This window comes from Tachysurus fulvidraco, chromosome 22, assembly GCF_022655615.1.
Source record: "Tachysurus fulvidraco isolate hzauxx_2018 chromosome 22, HZAU_PFXX_2.0, whole genome shotgun sequence".
In the NCBI taxonomy this organism is placed as follows: Eukaryota; Metazoa; Chordata; class Actinopteri; order Siluriformes; family Bagridae; genus Tachysurus; species Tachysurus fulvidraco.
In genome coordinates this window covers 8,461,017-8,476,837 of record NC_062539.1, presented here as the reverse complement: position 1 = coordinate 8,476,837, position 15,821 = coordinate 8,461,017, and the positions used below count along the sequence as shown (strand labels likewise).

General features: G+C 40.1%; 1 protein-coding gene across 1 annotated transcript in view; it reads right to left on the bottom strand.

The window, feature by feature from the left end:
• gpc1b (glypican 1b) overlaps positions 1-1,312 on the bottom strand; it is a 76,671-nt gene extending 75,359 nt beyond the window's left edge. The window contains exon 1 of the mRNA XM_047806410.1: positions 799-1,312. Within this exon, the coding sequence (XP_047662366.1) occupies positions 799-952 (154 nt within the window). The 5' untranslated portion in view covers positions 953-1,312. The remainder of the gene's footprint in view (positions 1-798) is intronic.
• Between the last annotated feature and the right edge of the window lie 14,509 nt (positions 1,313-15,821).

The following is a 15,821-nucleotide window of genomic DNA, read 5'->3' as shown; positions in this document are numbered from 1 at the left end:
ATGGTCCAGTTTCCTAAAAGCACTACTGTATGAAGCTAACTGGAACGTCAGAGTTTATCAAGCAGGGTTTATGAGTCATACTTGTATCACACTAGCAACACTGGTATCTCAGTATCACACCATAACTTCAAGCATTTGCTACAGTTATCCTCATATTTCCTACAGAGTATTAAAGCCAGCTCCCAGCTCCCCATAAACAGACACAAGTTCAGATATGTGAGATTCAAAGTGCTCTATGATGAACTAAACAAGATGCAACAATCAAAAATACATATTAATGACAAAGGAAGTGAAATATCTAACAATGAGTGCCCAGTTAGAGTATATCATTACTGTACCTCTTCAGTTCATTTCAGCTATCTTGTGCATCCTGCAAGTGCTTTGTCAAGGGCTTTTGGTCAGCCGGAACAAACCGTTTATAACCATATATTATAGTATATATATATTATAGTCATACATATATATGTTATAGTCATTTACAAGCAGCACACAATTTCTCGTTTTGTGCTGCAAACTTAATCTGCCACAGAACTTGCTTCTAATAAAGCATTATGTCTTTTTCCCCACTTATAAATATATGAAACAAAACGTCTACTGAGATAATAAACATGAGGTGTAAGAGTTACAAGACAGAAAATCTATCACTTAGGTGCTTTAAAGGTGCGTTTAATTCAACACTCCCCTCCGGCATATATCACTTATTTATGATTCTGCTGAGGTTATATAAAGCACTACTGTTCTTTGCGCTGCGCTTTAGAATGGCACAGAGTTGTACAGTTCCCTGACCCACTGACTCACCGGAGATTTGGGCCATCGGAACCCCGAGCATGGCGAAGCCCTTGGTGCTGTAGAATTGTCGGAAAGCCGTGCAGCTCCGAGATTTACCGCTCGCGCTGTCTGGGCTCACCGCTCCGGTCAGGACGCACAGCACGAGCACTAAGCGCACATCCATCCTGCTCTTCAGCTCCTCTTACAAGCACAATCAGGTGGATGCGCTTTGTCTAAAATCTTGTAAGATGTCCACGCGTTCAAGTTCTCTTTCTAACTGAGAGGCACTGGGGAAAGAAAGAAAAAAAACGCCTACGCTTGCGTTTAGTCCGTGTCTGTGATTTGACTAGACGTGCGCACCCGGTCCGGTATCTTTAATTAGGCAGGACTACAGTAACCTTTTAAATCGGAAACTGCATAAAGAAACTGTTCACTGTTGGTCCGTTCCAGACTCTGTGATGCTGCTCCTGCGCGCTCTAGCCGGACAAATGCTTAGACAACGCACCGTCACCGGCAGCACGGGGGCATCGAGCTCGCGCGCCTCTAGAGGACGTTACATCAAAACCTCTTCTGTAGGAGCCAAAAGCCAAAAAGAACTGGTTTAGCTTCCAGCTTCCGGTGACAGAGATGCGCTCTCACCACCCCGGACACACTGATCTTTAGAGGTCCCTATAGATATACTGACCTTGGATATTTAAAAATAACAAACACATAAGTGCATAGAGTTTTTCAGTGTTATTCATTAAGTATCTGTGAAATGCAAAACACAGTTTCGACCTAATATGTTTAAGCTTAAATATTACATTTGCATGTAAAAGATAAAATGTACTGTAGAGGGTACTAGCACAGTGACAAAGAAATATACAGTTTATTTATTTATTTATTTATTTATTTATTTATTTATTTATTTATTTATTTATTTAATCCGAATAAATTACTCTACTGTAGAAACAGCCTTTAAATGCTCAATAACTATATATACAGTACTGTGCAAAGGTTTTAGGCAGGTGTGAAAAAATGCTGTAAACAAAGAATGCTTTCAAAAATGGAAGTGTTAAACATTTATTTTCATAAATGAACAAAATGCAGTGAATGAACAAAAGATTTAATCTAAATCAAATCAATATTTGGTGTGACCACCCTTTGCCTTCAAAACAGCAGCAATTCTTCTAGGTACACTTGCACAGTTTTTGAAGGAACTCGGCTGGTAGGTTGTTCCAAATATCTTGGAGAACTAACCACCGATCTTCTGTGGATGTTGGCTTTCTCACATCCTTCTGTCTCTTCATGTAATCCCAGATACACTCGATGATGTTGAGATCAGGGCTCTGTGGGGGCCGTGCCATCACTTCATGCTGGTTTGAATGCAAAAGGTAGAAACACAGAATATTGATTTGATTTAGATTTTTCTTTTGTTTGCTCACTTTGCATTTTGTAAATTGACAGAAATAAACACTCATTATTTATCTTTCTGAAAGCATTCTTTGTTTACAGCATTTTTTTACACCTTCCTAAAACTTTTGCACAGTACTATATTTTGCACAGTAATTTTATGTATAATGTATATTATGGCACAGTACCCATTATAGAAATGATCAAATTTGATATCAATTATAGTTAGTATTTTTAAAGTATTTTCTTTCTTAAATAAATTATAATAGCCCTAAATACATTTGTAAATAATGAAACATAATGTCATTCTTGGAAGGCTTATCATTCACTGTTCTCAGTCCCCAGTACCTATCACCTTTGGTTACATTTGACCGCTTCTAGTTTCCCTGTGGTATAAATATGATTATATAAATCCCCTTTGTCATCTACTTTCATAGGGGAAAATTCTAGTGACAGTTGGTAGTTATTATGTAATCAATATTTTTTTATTTAGTCTCTGTGAATGTGAACAATGGCAACAGCACTCTACTGGACTGTTCAGACAGGAAACACTGAATTACCATAAAAGTTTCCAAGCAACAGTTAGGCTCATAAGTGTAAAAAAGACCGGAAATTAGACAAATCATTTGATAATGATGAAAGCTGTGTGTGTGTGAGACAGACAGACAGACAGACAGACAGACAGACAGACAGAGAGAGAGAGAGAGAGAGAGAGAGAGAGAGAGAGAGAGAAGACTGGTTATAAACCGTTGCACTCTTAATGACGCACTTTAAAGCTGAAGGAATGAGGGAAAACACAAACCTACATTTATAGAACAATGCAGCTATCTCGGTTGCCAAGAATGTTAGTGTCTGTGACGTCTGTATTTGTGTTCACAAAACTGTTTCAGTAAGTAATCTTAAGGCTCTGGAAGGATTTGCTCTTTTAGCCAAGTACATGGTTTCACCAGAGTCTTTACACCTCAAAATAAACCTTTGTGTGAAAATATTTGGCAATGATATTTCAAAGAAAGTTGTGAGCCAAATGTAGTTTGGTCTATGCAGCATTAGACTAAGATTTATTTAGCATGAGTCTTTTAGATGAATTTTGCAGAATCACCCTTAGGTACAATATATCCTCACTAAATGTGGGGCACTGCAACAAATGTTTAAATGGCTTCGGTACATGATAATAAACATTAGATAAACATATCCCATAGTCAGGGTTGTTCAGGGAGCAGCAGGTAGTTCGGGATTCTCATTTTGATCCTGAGCTCAGGATACAGGCTGTATGTTTATGAGGATCCCTGTGGATTGACTGTGTTCATTTGCCCTAGGAATGAATAAGTGAGTGTACAGTATGTGTGTGTATGATCCTGCGTCCCATGTATTCCCAAGTTGTACTCAGAGATCATGGGATATGCTCCAGATCCACTGTAACCCTGATACAAATGTTGAACGAATAATCTGCAATCAGAAGTTTACAAAAATGGTTCTTTTAATATTCATCAAATGGTTATTTGTACAGTATATTAAACAGCTCTTAGCTTATTTTAAAAGGTTTTACTTTTGGTAAGAAAACACCGGTGTATGGTTCTACAGGAATGCAGAAAGTGGAAAAAAAAGAAAACTGAAGAAAAACTGAAGAAAAGGTTTTAGTCTTTTATCGGTTTTTTGTTTTGCTTTGTTTTGATTTTTCCTGTGAAATCCAATTGGGAATTTCAATTTTTAGAGCTCCAAGCCCCAAAATGCACATTGTTCCACCCTCATAGTAGGTACAGTAATATAATAACTATTCTATGCAGTATGTAACTAGTATCTAGTAAGTAAGTAGCATATTGTGATCTAATAATTCATTTATTGTTTGCATAATATTTTGAGGTCATATTAACCTAACTTAATGTGCTTTTTAAACTTACCATTTTGTATGGTACTATGCTATTTTTGACATTTGGAACGAGGCCCTTCGTAACCACGAGGGTGGTTACGAGACACAACAACAGCTGATTCATCTAAACCTTCTGATTGGTCATCAGTGCATGGGCAGCATGGACACTGACTCACACAAACCCGCTAGGCTGGTCATGAGAGTGTGGGCATTCACAGAGACTGTGGTGTCAGGAGACAATGTTCCTAATATAGCCAAGGGCAGCAGTACACACATTTATTACTTTTATCATGTGATTTAAAGGAACTGAACTTGCTGAGACAGTGTTTAGATATATCAGAGGAAAGGACATACACAACTGGAAGTGTAACACAGTAGTACTTCAATCGGCTTTCAGGTTGTAAGCATACGACATACTGCAAAGTGCAATGAAACATTCACTCACATGTTGTTGACATTAACAGTAAATAGCTCTGAATTCTCAGAAGTGGAAAAAAGGAATAAAGTGTAACGTGGACAACTTAAATCATTGCCTAAATATGTTCAAATGCCGTCATTTATTCTGTTAGAGAGAGCATGCTTTTAATAAAGATAAAAAACATGCTTAATCTACTTTGTACAGAAAATTAAAGAGAAATTATCAGGAAGTGTATTGGGTCACAAACATGATGGAATTTCCCCTGACACACTTTATTCAGGACCCCCTGTGTGAAACATTCCCAGTTTAGGGCTCAAAATGGTTCCTGCTGTAAGGATTAGATCACTCACACTTCCAGAAGTTTCCAAAGGCTACATATTTATTCCAGACAGACCTATTGAAGTTTCATTAGACTTGACCATGAAAGCCTCCCCCATAATTAGGAACATGTGTATACATATATATATATATATATGTGTGTGTGTGTGTTGTGTGTGTTGTTAGTGTAGCAGACACATGGATATTTTACTAGCATCCGCATGCCACTGTTTTGGACCTGTTCTCTCAACACACATGATGATAAATCAACAGCACACAGCAATGCAGTTTTGCTGTAACACAAATTAATCTTGGCAAATGCATCATGGAGAGAATTGGGTGTTTACCTATGAATAGCTTTACAAGGGGTTTGCCATCGAGATCTGGTCTCCAGGAACAGTGTTTTAAGGAACAGTTTAAACCATGTTACTGTAAATTGCATTAATACAGAATTTCTCTTAAGCATGTGCCCTTTGGCATACAGTAATTGGCCAATTGTTCCATGAGTTAAAATGAAAGGGTTCTCTAATGTTCTGAGTTTTTCACACACACACACACACACACACACACACACACACACACACACACACACACACACACACACACACACACACACACACACACACACACAGGAAATGCAAAGCAAAGAGATTATCCAGATGGAATAGATAATATATTCTAAACACACAAATAGAGATGTGAAAAGACCATGCATCATCTTCTTCACTGCTATTATTATTATTGTTATCGTTGTTATTTATATCTTCAGGGCATTTGGTTTAGAGTAGACATGTACAAAACAATAAGATTTTTGGAGGTTTTTATGTGGGTGTGAGCATGAAGTCAGATGTAAGGCTCAAATAAAGTAAAATTTACGATAATAATACAGGGTCATAGGTGCCAAAGTTGGCACTTTTACCTTCTAAATTCATAGAATTGGATTAAACCCCAAACATATACAGTACACTCTAATGTGTTACTCACCTTAGCCCAAAAAAAAAAAAATAAAGTAGACTTTGCATGTTCTTCTTATGCGTCTGGGTTTATCCGCATCAGATCGAACTAAATGACAGAAACACATAAATGTAGACTTGAACAACAATTTTTTGACCAACATCCCATCACCTCCTGCTGCTTCAGACTCAGAGTCTTTCACATTTGAAATAATAAACCCTTTTTTTCACATTTAACTTTGTATGTACTTTAACCAGGGTTCATAATTCATCCTCACTCTTCATAATCTGATGTTTCACATTGTGCATTCATAAACCCTTGGTTAATGTTCTTATTTGCATATTTCCAGTGTCAACAACCATAATTGGATAAATATAATACATGGCCATTTTTAATAAAGGCCTGTCTCATGTTATCTGTTTTTAATCTTTTATAATAAATGAATAAAAACGGACTGGTTCCACATTCTGTCATCTGACCAGGTAGAGATATCTTTCTATTCATTTTTGATCTTGTCACATAGTTGACAGGTGTTTAATGAGGTTTTACTAGTCATGTATTTTCACCCCCGCTATGTCATGTACAGTACTTCCATGATGTTCAAGGTTTTGCCAAATGTACTGCCGAGCAGGTTTTGTTAAATATTGCCACATCATATATTTTTATGTGATTTCAGGTATATGTTGTTAACTCCACAAAGCGTTGCTAACCCTGCTTCCAAGCAGGGTTTCTTAACCCTGGATAAAATACAGCGCTGACCCCATTTACCAGTGTGAAGCATTCCTTAACTCTAGGTTTAGCTCAGTGTGAAATCCTGTTTATTATGTACCTGAGACTGGGGTACTTCAAACTGACCTATATTGCCACACACTGCAGCACGTCCAAAAGCTGGAACAGAAAATAAACTATTGATTAAGCAACATCACCAAGTGTATACAGTTACACTTTTCAATAACAGTTCCAATGTTTTTGTGTAAAACATTGGAAGATAACTCCACAGCAGATAATCCAGAAAAATAACATTTACTTTACACTAAACCAAAGCTTAGTTGAAATGATGCATGCACATTCAGGATATTAGCAGCTATGCTAATTCCTCTGCACTTGCTTCTATTATTCTACCCATCCCAAGGCATTCAGAGATAGTGCTAGCTCAAGTTGTGTTCCACATCATGAAGATTTCAGATCTTCATTGAGAAGAGGCCAACCCTGTGATTATCCTGAGTCTTCTAAAGATGTACCAGCTTCACGAGGATTCTGCTTCGGGCATTCAAAGATGATATGCTAACTACATGTGGACTTTGAGGACAACAAGCTCCTAATCAATACACAACTGTCAGACTGTATCTGACTGTAGAAAGGACATTATTCATAATAACACTTTAAGGTGTTTATAACAGTTTATAACCACACCCTCCAGTGTTATCAAACCGAGGATGAGGTTCCCTTTTGAGTCTGGTTCCTCTCCAGGTTTCTTCTTCTTCCATCTAAGGGAGTTTTTCCTCGCCACAGTCGTCTAAGTCACCACAGTCTTGCTCATGGGGATAAATACAAACACATGTAATATAAGTCTAATATTATTCTTGAGCTTTTGTATAATATGAATCTTTATATAATATTAAACTTTTTTCTTATGTTCTGTAAAGATGTTTTGAAACAATGTACATTGTTGAAAGTGCTACACAAATACATTTAAATTAAATTGAATATTCAAAATGATAACTATCACTGTACTTTAAAATACTATAAAAGTCTTAAGTATTGTTGTAAAGATTATCATAATAAACAATAATTTAGTTTTGTTATTGTAATTTAGATTTGATAAGCTGGGTTTATGGGTCTCTCAGAGACATTTCATGTATTTCCTACCAGTCATGGCAATTCTCGTCCAAGGCATTTACTGTAGACTCAAGTGTTCAAGAGAAGTACATGGCACATTTAGAGTAAGAATTAATGTGGTTAAACACTGAATGTGAGTACTTCTGATTTGTTTAGGTTTCAAATGGCACAGAGATCGTCCTTGATTTTACACAACCATATTTTCTCCATTGGCAGCCCACAGTCCACATGTTTGGCTACAAATGCTTTGCTAATGTGGGAAACTGTGGCTTTCTGTTGCTTGTCCAGTTTGTTAGAGGAGGCAACAAACACATTCTTCTGGATACCAGACTGAAGTCTGGAAGGAGAAAGAAAAATTGGAAACAGTATTAAAGCTACTGTACTCAGCCGTAATAAATAGTAAAAATAGAAAAATATGTAGCTCACATAATAATAATAATAATAATAACAACAATAATAATAATAATAATAATAATAATAATAATAATAATAATAATAATAATAATAATAATAATAATAATAATAATAATAATAAGATGATAATAAGATAATAATAATATGATCGACATCTTCCTCTGTATAATATATTTTCCCTCTTTCTTTTCTTCAGTTCCTTCTCCTCTTCCTTTCCCAAACATCAAATGTTTACTGTATTTTTTTCATGTTTAGATTTTACTGAGGAAAAAACTTAAATCCTTAGGCTCATAAACATCAATGTTTGAGCATATGAGAACAAACAGATCTTTATTTTGGCTTGGAGATTGTTGCTATGATTGTTATTAATAGGGAAATTAGAAGAAGTGAGTTCTTCATTCACTTTAAGAATACACCACAGAGAAGAGCATAATCAGCAGTGTACACACACACACACACACACGCACACACACACAAACACACACACACACACACACACACACGCACACACACACACACACACACAGGAAATGCACACACACCAAAACCTCAGACAGACAGAAAAAAGCATGCATACACACACACACACACACACACACACACACACACACACACACACACACACACACACACACACACACACACACACAAATACCCAGACATAAGCTTGATGTTATGATTGAGATAATTGATGGAGATGATCCAGAGATATGGCTCTTCTTCTCGTTGTCCTGAGGGGCCAGTATGATGTTTCAAACCTTATCTTAGATTTATTAGATTAATCTTTCTATTGCAAGCCTTAAATATATGTTTTTGGGACTTTTCCCATACAACAAAAAAGAGATTTATATCAGATCAAGTTTAAAACTGATCTAAACAGAATCTTATCAAATATTTAATCTGTTATTGCACCGTTAACAGGCAACAGGGCAGGAGCATTGCGTACGTGTGAATGTGAAAGGTATTTGTACTTTAGTATAACAGCAAAAAAAAAAAATACAAATAAAAATCCCAGCACTATCAGCAACCCAGTCACTTTGGTGTTTAAGATATCCTTCTTTAAAAATATAACATTTTTTCTGTCTTGTTTATTAGTCAAACACCAAATCTACTCCAATAGGTCAGATGTTTCTCAGTCCCCTACTAAGCTATCTTAATTATTTTCCCACAGTCTGTGTGTATGTGTGTGTGTGTCCTGTTCAAGACAACTCTGCAGCTTTACTGGCCAAAAAAGCGTCATCTGTCTGCTTCTTTTTTCTCCCTTTTTCTTTCTTCGCCACATTCTCTGGCACGCAGCATTCAACAGAGTCTCCAAAGTGATTTAGAAAGACTGTGGAGAAAGATATAGAACAAAAGACCACGAAAAAACAATCTAAACTGTTTGCAATTTCTCAGGACAATATCTTACCCTTATGTAATAAGCAGCGACAGACAATAATCTCTGTTGAACCTCTGCGTGTGTGTGTCTGTTTGTGTGTGTGTGTGTGCGTGTGTTTGTGGGTGTGTTTCAATTAAAAAAAAGTACAAAAGACAAGTACACAAAGGGTGAGTAGACCCAAGAGTACACAAAGTACAGAGGGTTCATACACTTACAGTAAATCAAAGAAAAAACAAATACTGTCTTTAAAAGTCCGATTTTTTTTATTTAGTGCTTATTTTTTTATTAGAACAGCATGATCTCTTTATTGCAAAGCTCTAAGACATCACATGAGCCTTCTTGTATTCAAAAGGTTTTAAACAATTATGAATAAGTTGAGTAGGAGTTCATGTTTCTCAGGACTATTGCTGAAATCCCCCAATCCATACTGCTCTGGGAACATTTCTGTGTAATGCAGGAATGACTTCAGGTAAATCCTGAATGTTTAGTTAAACAAGCTGATGATCAGAATTAATTTGAATGGTTTAAAAGTAAAAATGTGCTTAGTGTGGATGTGTGAAGGAGAATGTTTGGATAATGCTGCACTATAAAAAGATTTCTGATGAAAACTTTCTTTTAAAAGCTAATATGCTGGAATGTGTTGAATTCAGTTCTTATTCATCTATGGTTTTAAACCTTAGGATAGTTATTATACATTTAGATTTATTAAAGACATTTTATACAGTAAAAATTTCCTGAAGGTCAGGCTATGGTTGCAATTCCAGGATGAAGTAACAGTGTTGTGTGGCTTTTTTTTTATAATGATGGTGATGATTATCATCATCATCATCATCATCATCATCATCATCATCATCATCATCATCAATAGTGAACAGCAATGGAATAGTCTCTATGGAATTGGTGATTTATTTGATATTTGGGAAAAACTGGAGGAAACCTCTATTGGTCAAGAAATAATTTTAAAAAATGAGTCACTTGAACTTATACAAACTTACAGTATGAATGTGCATTAATTCACAGATATCTCTATCTCTAAACTTCTTAAACTCTGTGAGCAGGATCAAGTTCACTCAGCTGCTGTATCCAGGTCAGGGCTCAAGTACATCTGGAGCCTATCCCAGGACCCCCAGGGAAGATCTCAATGAAGTCTCATTCATTATATGGTGTATAACTTCCCTTGGATGCTGTAGACTTAAAGCTAAAACTAAAGAAATCCCTGATTAAGAAATGACCCTGGTGCTTGTATTGAATTGTCTTCAATAGTATACAGTTGTAGAAAAGTAATGACTCACTATCTGATATTATCCAGAATAAGGATAGCTTCCATTTTAAGTCTGGATCCTCTCAAAGTTTCTTCCTCATGTTGTCTAAGGGTTTTTTTTTTTGGTTTTTTTTTTTTACCACTGACTGTAACCTCTGGCTTGATTAATTAGATATGGATCTAAATCTATTTTCACATGTTATTCACATGACAATTGTTAAGAGTGTTTATATAAATAAATCATTAAGGGGACATGGTAGCTTAGTACTAGAACATTTGCAATGCACCAGGTTTGGGGGTTTAATTCTTTCTCTGATCTGAATTAGCATGTCCTCATTCAGTGGTTCCTCCGTGCACTCCAGTTTCCTCCCTCAGTCCAGAGACGTGTTGATTGCCATCTCTAAATTGACTGCAGTGTGTGAATGGTCTGTGAGTGTGTGTCTGACTGTGCCCAGTGATGGGTGGGTACCCTGGCCATGGTGTTCAGACCTTCAGCAACACTGTGTAGGAAAATGGATATAAAATGTGAATAGATGGAAATTAAATGAAATGAAATACAAAACGATTCCAGGTTAGGAGGCCAGTTTATTGCAGGGCACCATACACCGAATAAAACACATAATACACACCTAAGGGCAATTTACAGCAGCCAACCTATTAATTTACATGTTTTAAGAGATGGGATGAAGCCCACACATGTATGAAGAAAACACATGTAGAAACTCCACACAGACAATAATATGAAGTACCTGGGACCTTGCAATAGCAAAATGATAACAAGACCTCGTGCACCACTCTGATGACATTGATAACTTTGATCTGTTCAAACTGTGTGTGTTTGTGTGTGTTTGATTCCAGACACGAAGGCTGACCTCTCTCAGTATTGATTCTTTGCCACCTCTGCCCTGTGGGGTGAGCTGCTCTCTGGTGTTTCAGCATGCTTAAACACAGCAGATCATTGAGCCCTCTAACACACTCACTACACATATGTTGGATGTACACACACACAGACACACACAGACACACACACACACACACACACACACACACACACACACACACACACACACACACACACACACACACACTGTTCATTAAAAAAGAAATTCAAAGCTGAATTGCATGTACACACCAGATTGACGCATATATATATATATATATATATATATATATATATATATATATATATATATATATATATATATATATATATGTGAATGGTCATGGGTGGGTGGATGGATGGATGAGGGCAACATGTAAGTAGAAAGTAGCTGGGGAAAACAAGATGTATACGGTAGCGGGTGTAATGTGCAGAAGACAATGAACGAACAGATGAAATCAAAACCAGTGTTTATTGATAGTTCAGGTCTGAGGTAAAGCTGCAAAGCTTGGAGACGTGGTGAAGGATGCTTCGCCCGTGCTCCGATAAACACACGCTCGATAAGGAGTTGAATCTGGTAACGTGCAGATCAGGATCTGGAAACGCTACTGAGAAGAAGAATGAGAGAGTTGAGTTAGTAAGCATAGCATACGAGACTGGATGGTGAATGAAGGTGAGAGCGTGGCTTAAATAGTCTGTGAGCAATTAGTGTTGAGTGACGCCAGGTGATGATTATCAGAACTCCGGTGATTGAGATCTGAAGGAAGTGTCGTGAGAACCTGCCGTATCCTACAGACCCCCCCCCCCCCCCCCCCCCCAGAGGGTCCGCTCCTGAGGACCGTTGCGATCTACGGCGCCGGGGAGGACGACCTCTACCTCGAGGTGCAGGTTTGTCAGGATGCGCTTCGTGGAACTCACGTAGGAGCTCTGGGTCTAAGATGTCTGCCCTCGGCACCCATGACTGTTCCTCTGGGCCGAACTCTTCCCAGTCCACTAGGTACTCGAGGTGTCCTCCACGGCGCCTGGAATCCAGAAGTTGTCGCACCATGTAAATTGTTTGGTCATCTTCTAGAGGGGGGGTTTCCAAGCCAGGTTCTGTGGAGGAGGAAGAAGATATAGGTGAGTGGTATGGCTTTAGACAGGACACATGAAATATGGGATGGATGCGATAGTGTGAGGGGAGACGTAGCTGGAAGTTCACCGGGTTGATTTCCCGGGTGATGGAGAATGGTCCGATGAACCGAGGACTGAGCTTTTTGCAAGGCAGGCAAAGACGTATGGTGCGTGTAGATAGCCAGACTTTATCTCCCACCTTGTATTGGGGTGCTGTTCTCCGTCGTGCGTCTGCATTAGTCTTTTGTCGTTGAATGGCACTTCGGAGTTGGGTGTGCGCGGTTTCGCAGACCCTCTCGCTCTCCCGATACCATTGTTGGACTGACTCTACCTTTGATGGTTCTTCGGTCCACGGGAATAGCGGGGGTTGGAAGCCTGGAACACATTGAAAGGGAGTAAGACCGGTGGTTTGTTGGCGTAACGAGTTCTGTGCATACTCAGCCAATGGGAGGAATTGACTCCAGGAGTTCTGATGCTGGTGACAATGTCCGCAGAAATCGGCTCACCTCCTGGATCTTACGATCCGTTTGTCCGTTAGTTTGCGGGTGATAGCCTGTAGAGAGACTGACAGAGATTTTTAGAAGTCTGAAGAAAGCTTTCCAGACTCTGGAAATGAACTGGGGGCCCCGATCCGAGAAAATGTCCTCCGGGAGCCCGAAATGGCAAAATACTTGCTGGAATAGCACCTCGGCGCTCTCCATAGCTGTAGGAAGACCTTTCATCGGGACATTTTTGAAAAACGATCTACAATGACGAAAATGACTGTATTACCTTGGGAGACCGGCAGATCCGTGGCAAAATCTAGTCCTAAATGCGACCATGGACGACGAGGAACGGGGAGAGGTAGGAGCTTGCCACACGGAAGCTGTCTGTGTGTCTTCACCATTGCACAATCCCGGCAGCCCTGGACAAAACGGTTCACATCCTGCCCCATATTGGGCCACCAGTAGCGCAGCTGCAGCACGGTGACAGTCTGGTTCACACCGGGATGTCCCGTGCCTGGAGACGAGTGACTCTTTTCAATCAATGTGGTCCTGAGTGAATGAGGGACGAACTTACGTCCAGGCAGACACTCTGGAGGAGGTGATGGAGTGTCTGGGATCTCATCCTCCTCGCTCCATTCAATTGGGCATGCGAAGATTTTATCCGCTAGGATGGGCTCGGGAGACAGCTTTTCTTCTTCTGGTGAGAATCTCCGTGATAGTGCGTCTGCTTGTCCATTCTTTGAACCTGGTCGATAGGAAATGGAGAAGTTAAATCATGTAAAGAATAGAGCCCACCTGGCTTGTCTAGAGTTCATTCGTTTGGCCTCCTTCAAGTACTGGAGATTCTTATGATCTGTGATCACGATGAACGGATGTCTGGCTCCCTCGAGCCAGTGTCTCCACTCTTCCAGTGCCATTTTTATGGCTAACAGTTCACGGTCACCGATATCATAGTTCTTCTCGGCCGAACTGAACTTGTATGAATAAAAGGCGCATGGATTATGAGCGGGGGATTCGCCTGTCCTTTGCGCCAGAACCGCGCCCACGCCGGTGGAGGATGCGTCCACCTCTACCCGGAAAGGTTTCGTGGGGTCAGGCTGAACCAGTACTGCCGCTTTGCAAAATGCCCTTTTTAGTCTCTCGAATGCGATTTGCATGTCTGGAGTCCACAAAGCGCGGTGGTGAGTGGAGTAGCGATGAGACTGAAGTCCCGAATGAAGCGACGGTAGAAATTCGCGAATGCCAGGAATCTTTGGAGCTCCTTTATAGAGCTGGGTGGTGGCCAGGTTGTGATCGCTACCACCTTTTTATCGTACATGCTGACGCCACGTTCTGATACATCATACCCCAGGAACTGGATCGTTTTCTGGTGAAATTCACATTTCTCTGCCTTCAGATAGAGAGGGTGATTGCGAAGATGTCGTAATACTTCACACACATGGTTATAATAGTCTTTGGTGTTTCTCGAATAGATGAGGATGTCGTCAATGTAAACCATGACGAACTTGTTGAGAATGTCTCGGAAGATAGAATGCATGAAATCCTAGAAGACGGCGGGCACGTTAGCAAGGCCATACGGCATGACCAAATATTCGTAGTGTCCGGTAGGGGTCACGAAGGCAGTTTTCCATTCATCCCCTTGACGAATACGGATGAGGGTGTATGCACTACGAAGGTCAAGTTTAGAAAATATGGTTGCACCACGGAGTTTTTCTAAGGCTGCGGGCACTAGAGGAAGTGGATAATGGAACTTATTGGATATGTTGTTGAGTCCCCTGTAATCAATACATGGGCGCAGGCCCCCATCCTTTTTGGTTAGCGAGTGACGCTGATATGAAGTTTCCTGCCGAACCTGAGTCTATCATAGCGGTGACAGAAATGGAGACATGAGGAAGAGAAATCTGCACTGGGGTGGTGAGAGGTGAAGAAACTGAGGGTTCGGTCTGAACCGTACTCACCAGGGCTCGAGTTGAACGGACTGGGCATTTACAGATGAGATGATCTTTGCTCACACAGTAGAGGCATAATCCAGCATTGAGGCGACGCTGTTGCTCTGGAAACGAAATCCGCGATGAGCCCAGCTGCATCGGTTCGGGTCCGGGCTGAGGCGTTTCCGCCGACACTCCCGGAGGTGAAGACGAGATGAAGCATGAAGACATGCGTTGCTTGGTGCGGATGGCTCGCTGGATGAAGTTTTCGAGACCCATGGAGTCATCGAATGCTGTGAGTTGTAAACGGAGATCTGGTTTCAAACCATTACGATATGTGGGAGTAATGCCCTTTCATCCCAGCCACTAGCTGCCGTTAGAGTGCGGAAACAGAGAGAGTAGTCGGCCGCTGATGATTTTCCCTGCTGGATATGGTATAGTTTGTCGCAGATGGTGGTGTCACCCACCGGAATGCCAAAGACCTCTTGGAAGTACGCTGTGAACTCGGAGATCGAGTGCAGGAATGAGCCATTCTGGTGCCAGATGGATTCTGCCCAGCAGAGAGCTTTACCGGTGAGTAGTGAGATGATAAATGATACCTTGCTTCGCTCGGTGGGGAAACGAGAGGGTTGCATCTCAAAGATTAGAGAACACTGTAGCAGGAATCCTTTGCAGTCTTCCGCGTTGCCGGAATAGGCAATCTCCGGAAGAGATTCAGATTCCAGCCTAAAGCTGGATGGTTTCAACATACCCGTTCTTATGGACCGGGATCCGATTGAAACCGGGAAAGCACATGGAGGTGGAGT